General features: G+C 39.4%; 1 protein-coding gene across 1 annotated transcript in view; it reads left to right on the plus strand.

Annotated features, from left to right (window-relative positions):
* Ttn (titin) overlaps positions 1-8,130 on the plus strand; it is a 267,108-nt gene that overhangs the window by 234,628 nt on the left and 24,350 nt on the right. The window contains 10 exon segments of the mRNA XM_033756300.1: positions 432-728; positions 824-1,411; positions 1,504-1,806; positions 1,924-2,220; positions 3,801-4,088; positions 4,198-4,497; positions 4,747-5,049; positions 5,151-5,456; positions 5,562-7,328; positions 7,641-7,934. Of these exon segments, the coding sequence (XP_033612191.1) occupies positions 432-728; positions 824-1,411; positions 1,504-1,806; positions 1,924-2,220; positions 3,801-4,088; positions 4,198-4,497; positions 4,747-5,049; positions 5,151-5,456; positions 5,562-7,328; positions 7,641-7,934 (4,743 nt within the window).

The following is an 8,130-nucleotide window of genomic DNA, read 5'->3' on the forward strand; positions in this document are numbered from 1 at the left end:
ATGCTTTATTATTCACTTTAGAACTATCCGTGCTATCGCACAAAGTGAATTTGTACTAATATATTGAATTTAAATATAATTAAATCTAACTACATGTATATACTTACATATATACACATAGTATGTGTGTATGCAGAAACTATATGATGAAGCTTCTTACAAGATTGTTCATCTTGTTCTTTTTATACCTATGATGAATGTGGGGTAACTTTTATCATCTAATCTGTATATTTGACAGCTTACATTTGAATACTGTGACATGTAATGACATATGATTGGTTCAAAAGCCAAACCAGTGATAAGGAAAACTGAAATTAAAGTACATATATGGCCTCTACTTAGAAGTTTTCTTTTGAGAATGCAAGAAGGTCCACATGGGAAAAACATGTTGTAACAACTGTTCCCTTCCTCTTGATGCTTTATTTTCTTAGAAAAACCCAGCCCACCTGAAAAACTTGGAGTAACAAATGTCACCAAAGATAGCGTTTCCTTGACCTGGTGGAAGCCTGAACATGATGGCGGAAGCAGAATTGTACATTATATTGTTGAAGCACTAGAAAAAGGACAGAAAAACTGGGTGAAATGTGCCATGGTAAAGTCAACCCAGCACGTTGTTTCTGGTCTGAGAGAGAATCATGAATACTTCTTCCGAGTCTTTGCCGAAAACCAAGCTGGCCTGAGTGACCCAAGGGAGCTCCTGCTTCCTGTTCTTGTAAAGGAACAGCTAGGTATGTCTAATTATATGTAAAGCAAAATTTGAACTCACATTGATTACATTTTTAGAAACTCTTTCACCTTCATTTTCCATACACTTGTTTTTCAGAACCACCTGAAATTGATATGAAAAATTTCCCAAGTCACACTGTATATGTTAAAGCTGGTTCAAACCTTAAAGTTGACATCCCAATTTCTGGAAAACCATTACCCAAAGTGACTTTATCAAGGGACGGTGTTCCCCTCAAGGCAACCATGAGATTTAATACTGAAGTTACTGCTGAGAACCTGACAATCAATCTTACAGAAAGTGTTACAACTGATGCTGGAAGATATGAGATCACTGCCGCCAACTCCAGTGGAACAACCAAAGCTTTCATTAACATCATCGTGCTAGACAGGCCTGGTCCTCCAACTGGCCCTGTGGTTATTAGTGACATAACTGAAGAAAGTGTGGTTCTCAAATGGGAGCCACCTAAGTATGATGGTGGAAGTCAAGTTACCAATTACATTGTACTTAAGAGAGAAACAAGTACTGCAGCATGGACTGAAGTGTCTTCAACAGTTGCTAGGACAATGATTAAAGTCATGAAACTGACCACAGGTGAAGAATACCAATTCCGCATCAAGGCAGAAAATCGCTTTGGTATCAGTGATCACATAGATTCAGCGTGTGTGGTTGTCAAACTGCCATACAGTAAGTTATCAAACTGTTCAAAATCTCAGGTTTTCATTTACCATATATGTGTTAAATGTCTTTATTAACCTATGGAATGTCTGTTTTTGTAGCAACGCCTGGACCACCATCAACACCATGGGTCACTAATGTTACTCGTGAAAGCATCACTGTGAGCTGGCATGAACCAGTGTCCAATGGAGGCAGTGCAGTCACAGGCTATCACTTGGAAATGAAAGACAGAAACAGTATTTTATGGCAAAAAGCCAACAAAATGCTCATCCGTACAACTCACTTCAAAGTCACAACAATCAGTGCTGGACTTATTTACGAATTCAGGGTGTACGCTGAAAATGCTGCTGGTGTTGGAAAACCCAGCCATGCATCTGAACCAGTCTTGGCCATTGATGCCTGTGGTATGTACCTGTGATGAAGAGAACATTTCTGACAACTAAAACAATGCAAATCTCCTTTCTGCAAAGCAAAATAAATCAATATAAGTGCCACTAATCAGCTCTCTCTTACTACTACAGAACCCCCAAGAAATCTTCGTATCACTGACATTTCAAAGAACTCTGTCAACCTTTCATGGCAACAACCAGCTTTTGACGGAGGAAGCAAGATTACAGGCTACATTGTTGAGAGACGTGACCTTCCAGATGGCAGATGGACCAAGGCCAGCTTCACTAATGTTATTGAAACTCAATTCACTGTCTCTGGCTTGACTCAGAATTCCCAGTATGAATTCCGTGTCTTTGCTAGGAACGCCGTCGGCTCCCTCAGCAATCCCTCTGAGGTTGTAGGCCCTGTTACATGCATCGATTCTTATGGTAAGCAGTTTTAGCACTTTGCATCCCAGCATCTTTTTAACTCAGTATTTTCCTACTTAATAACTTTTACTGTGTGCTTTAATGAGATTTTTGGTAGAAACTATAAACTAGCTGACATACTAGGAATAATGCCTTAACCTCTCCATATTTCTTAATTATAAAAGATGCTACAGAGATTTGGACTATAGGATATCTAAAAGCCTTTCAAATTCATTCATCCTTTTATGATTTTTTTGTATGACTTGGCACTTTCTGTTTTAAATTATCAGTCAATAATTAAATCCAAGGGCTGGGGATTTAGCTCAGTATATCTAAAAGCCTTTCAAATTCATTCATCCTTTTATGATTTTTTTGTATGACTTGGCACTTTCATTCTGTTTTAAATTATCAGTCAATAATTAAATCCAAGGGCTGGGGATTTAGCTCACTGGTTCCGCTGTCTGCCTTGCAAGCCCAGGGACCCGAGTTTGATCCCCCGTACCAAAAAATTTAAAAAAATAAAATAAAATAATCAAATCCATATGTGCATCCACAGAAAATTGCTTTTAAAATAACTAAAAGACTAAACATTTTGATAATAGCATTTGCAGTGGCTAATCTTAGCAGTGGCTAAGATTTACTGAAAAATTATCATGGATTCTCCCCCTTAGTTCTAACAGCCCTAATTTAGCCCATTTTACTGAAGAGAAACCCAGGCTTAAAGTGGGAATGTAACTTCCCCCAAGATCAAGCAGCTCATTAATGATACAAGTGAGGTTCTCCAGAGTCATCTTACATCATTATCAGTCCACAATACGTATACTTGGTCTTTCCAGAAAATAAGTGGCACGTTCAACTAACAATAGTTTGAAAATTAAAATGTCATGAAAATCAAGTAACCTAAAATAAAAATACTTTTTAAAAATTCTCCATTATAAAAACATATGAGCCATGATAGTGTCTGGGCAAAAGTATCCACTCCCACCCTTAAGGGAAGAATCCCACAGCTGATCTCTATTCAAACAAGTTTGTGGACACTGAGTATTTGTGAGGCTGTGAAGCAAATCTAATTTAATCTATTTCTTAATAGTTCTGAGAAGCCCAGCAAGAAACCTGCATTGTGAAAACATAGCCCTGTGAGCAGAGAACTCAAGCTTCAAAGGTCCACCCTGAACTGACCACACTTGGACAGATAAACAGGAAGGGAAATAAAAAACAATAGGAGGTGGCCAAGAAACTAGATTGAAAAAAATGTTTAATGCTGCCTCTGGTTCAGGGCTGCACTCACTACTGTGACTCATTTTGCCACTGGAATAAAAACACCTAAAAGACTTTAAAATACATTTAGAAGGCAGTTAGTGCAGTGATGGTGAGAGTTTGCTCACAGCCTTTCTACCCCATCTGAGATAGAAGAGCAATTTATAAACTTGTAAAGGTTAAAATAATAGATGAATGGATTAGAATACGGGTGCGCTTATGTACACATAAATGTATACACATACATATGCATATATATAAAACGTAATAAGCACCAATGACCTTTTCATCCTTATAATACTTTAAATGTTTCTCATCTTTTTTCTGTGTGTGTGTGTGTGCAGGTGGACCTGCAATTGACTTGCCTCTAGAATACACAGAAGTTGTCAAATACAGAGCAGGTACATCTGTGAAGCTCAGAGCTGGCATTTCTGGAAAACCAGAGCCCACAATTGAGTGGTATAAAGATGACAAAGAATTACAAACCAATGCACTGGTGTGTGTTGAAAATACCACCGATCTTGCATCTATACTCATCAAAGATGCCAACCGCCTTAATAGTGGAAGCTATGAACTAAAACTAAGGAATGCCATGGGCTCAGCCTCAGCCACCATCAGAGTACAGATCCTTGGTAGGTATTTAGTACAAGCCAATGTCATATTTGGTTTGCCTAGAGCTTAGTGATTTTAAATTAGTAGCTTTTTAAAAGCACTAACATAGTTTTGTTCTTTCATTGACAGATAAACCAGGACCTCCAGGTGGCCCGATTGAATTTAAGACTGTGACTGCTGAAAAGATAACCCTTCTCTGGCGGCCTCCAGCTGATGACGGTGGTGCAAAAATCACTCACTACATTGTAGAAAAGCGTGAGACAAGCCGTGTTGTGTGGTCTATGGTGGCTGAAAATTTGGAAGAGTGCATCATTACAACAACCAAAATTATCAAAGGAAATGAATACATCTTCCGGGTTCGAGCTGTGAACAAGTATGGAATTGGCGAATCACTGGAATCAGAGCCAGTTGTAGCCAAGAATGCATTTGGTGAGAGAAAATTTCATTAGTAAACTGAAATAAAAAAAATCAAAATTTTAAAATAAATGTAAACTATTTTTCTAGGTTGTGAATATATTTTCTTAAAACAGTTTTCTTTTGTGTTACATCTTGTCTCGTTACTTTCCTTTTTATAAGATGGAAAATACAAATAAAACAACTGTTCTTTAGATATGAAGTTCAAAAAGTAGAATTTATAAGGTGATCATTTAAATTCATCTGCTTTTCTCTTCTAAATAGTTACACCTGGCCCACCAAGTATACCAGAGGTGACAAAGATTACCAAGAATTCAATGACCATTGTCTGGAGCAGGCCAGTTGCAGATGGTGGTAGTGAAGTAAGTGGCTATTTCCTTGAAAAACGAGACAAGAAGAGTCTAGGATGGTTTAAAGTACTAAAGGAGACCATCCGTGACACTAGACAGAAGGTGACAGGACTCACAGAACATAGTGACTATCAATACCGCGTCTGTGCTGTAAATGCTGCTGGAATGGGTCCATTTTCTGAACCATCTGACTTCTACAAAGCTGCTGATCCTGTTGGTAAGTGGTCACACATGCAGCACCTTCACTCATGTCTTTTTCTGGGTGGCTGAATTGCACATGATCATGTGTACTCACTGTATTGCAAATGGCCATTCCAGATCCTCCAGGCCCACCAGCCAAGATAAGAATCGCAGACTCAACTAAGTCATCCATCACTCTTGGCTGGAGCAAACCTGTCTATGATGGAGGAAGTGCTGTTACCGGATACATTGTCGAGATGAGACAGGGAGAGGAAGAGGAATGGACAGTTGTCTCTACCAGAGGAGAGGTCAGAACTACAGAATATGTGGTATCGAACCTACAACCTGGAGTCAATTACTACTTCCAGGTATCTGCAGTAAACTGTGCAGGACAAGGAGAACCTATAAAAATGACCGAACCAGTACAAGCTAAAGATATACTTGGTATGTACAAATAGGGGTGATTATGTTTTTTTTTATTAGAGTACTTCTAGGAAAAGACTCATTTCCTTGCTTTTAAAATTCACTGTGTCCATTTTATGTCTACAGAGGAACCACAGATTGACTTAGATGTGGCTCTGAGATCATCTATTATAGCTAAAGCTGGTGAAGATGTACAAGCCTTGATTCCTTTCAAAGGCAGACCTCCACCAACAGTCACTTGGAGAAAAGATGAGAAGAATCTTGGCAGTGATGCCAGATACAGCATTCAGAACACTGATTCATCTTCTTTGCTCATTATTCCTCAAGTTACTCGCAACGATACAGGCAAATATATTCTGACAATAGAAAATGGAGTTGGCCAACCAAAATCTTCAACTGTTAATGTTAAAGTGCTCGATACCCCAGCCGCCTGCCAGAAACTACAGGTTAAACATGTTTCTCAAGGCACAGTCACTTTGTTCTGGGATCCTCCTCTCATCGATGGAGGATCTCCCATAATTAACTATGTCATTGAAAAGAGAGATGCCACAAAGAGAACATGGTCTGCCGTGTCACACAAATGTTCCAGTACGTCCTTTAAGATCACAGATTTGTCAGAGAAAACGCCATTCTTCTTCAGAGTTCTTGCAGAAAATGAAATGGGAATTGGAGAACCCTGTGAAACGACAGAGCCAGTGAAGGCTGCTGAAGTACCAGCTCCCATACGTGATCTCTCAATGAAAGATTCCACAAAGACATCTATTATCCTGAGCTGGACCAAACCTGACTTTGACGGTGGGAGTGTCATCACAGAATATGTTGTGGAAAGGAAAGGTAAGGGTGAGCAGACATGGTCACATGCTGGCATAAGTAAATCGTGTGAAATTGAGATTGGCCAACTGAAAGAACTGTCAGTCCTGGAATTCAGAGTGTTTGCTAAAAATGAGAAAGGACTGAGTGATGCTGTCACCATTGGACCACTTACAGTGAAAGAACTTGTAATTACACCTGAAGTTGACCTGTCAGAAATCCCTGGTGCACAAATCGCAGTGAGGATTGGGCATAATGTACACCTTGAATTACCTTATAAAGGAAAACCTAAGCCATCCATCAGTTGGCTGAAAGATGGCTTGCCATTGAAAGAAAGTGAAAATGTTCGGTTCAGTAAAACTGAAAACAAAATCACCTTGAATATTAAGAATGTCAAGAAAGAACACGGAGGAAAGTACACTGTTATTCTGGATAATGCAGTGTGTAGAAACTCGTTCCCCATTACAGTCATCACCCTCGGCCCACCATCAAAGCCCAAAGGACCCATTCGATTTGATGAAATCAAGGCTGACAGTGCCATCATGTCCTGGGATGTACCAGATGATGATGGAGGAGGAGAAATTACTTGTTACAGCATTGAGAAGCGGGAAGCTTCCCAAACTAATTGGAAGATGGTATGTTCAAGTGTTGCCAGGACAACTTTCAAAGTTCCTAATCTAGTCAAGGATGCCGAATACCAGTTTAGAGTTAGGGCAGAAAACAGATACGGAGTCAGTGAACCACTTGTCTCAAATCTCATTGTGGCAAAACACCAGTTCAGGATTCCTGGCCCCCCAGGAAAGCCAGTCATATACAATGTGACCTCTGATGGCATGTCACTAACTTGGGATGCACCAGTTTATGATGGTGGCTCAGAAGTTACTGGATTCCACGTGGAAAAGAAAGAAAGGAATAGCATCCTCTGGCAAAGAGTTAACACGTCATCAATATCTGGAAGAGAATATAGAGCAACTGGGTTAATAGAAGGACTGGATTACCAATTCCGAGTATATGCTGAAAATTCTGCTGGTCTAAGCTCACCTAGTGACCCAAGCAAGTTTACCTTAGCTGTCTCCCCAGTGGGTAAGTGACTATTATTCAACCATATTTAATGCAGCAATCAGATGTGTTAGTAGCAAACAAATCATTATTTTCTTCTATATCACCTTTCTGGCTATCTTTTTGTCACTAGACAACTGACTATATAAAGCAAGAAGAATAATTTTAAATGAATCTAATGAAACAATTCGAAGGTCTTAAATACTGTGAAACAGAAAGTTGAAATGAATGAGTAAAATGTGTTTGGGGGATTCATTCGCGCTATTTTTCTTCCATCGAGGATTAAGAGCTGGCTACAGACGTAATGATACATTTAACTTCCTTATGACTTTTCAGACCCACCTGGCACTCCTGACTACATTGATGTCACCAGGGAAACCATCACACTGAAGTGGAACCCACCATTGCGTGATGGAGGCAGTAAGATTGTGGCCTACAGCATTGAGAAGCGGCAAGGGAATGATCGCTGGGTCAGATGCAACTTCACTGATGTCAGTGAATGTCAGTACACAGTTACAGGACTTAGTCCTGGGGATCGATATGAGTTCAGAATAATTGCAAGAAATGCTGTTGGAACTATAAGCCCACCGTCACAGTCTTCTGGTGTTATTATGACAAGAGATGAAAATGGTAAGTGTTTCTGACTGATTTCCCTATGACTAAGAATAGTTGCATTAAAAAAATATATGTTGACGGGCTGGGGATTTAGCTTAGTTGTGCCATCTCCTGCCTCCTAAGTGCGAGGTCCTGAGTTCAATCTCCGGTACAAAAAAAAAAAAAAAAAAAAAAAAAAAATTTAAAAAAAAATTGGTCTCCTTTGTTTTGC

This window comes from Fukomys damarensis, unplaced genomic scaffold (genome assembly GCF_012274545.1).
Source record: "Fukomys damarensis isolate Sample0158 unplaced genomic scaffold, DMR_v1.0_HiC HiC_scaffold_26, whole genome shotgun sequence".
Taxonomy (NCBI): domain Eukaryota; kingdom Metazoa; phylum Chordata; class Mammalia; order Rodentia; family Bathyergidae; genus Fukomys; species Fukomys damarensis.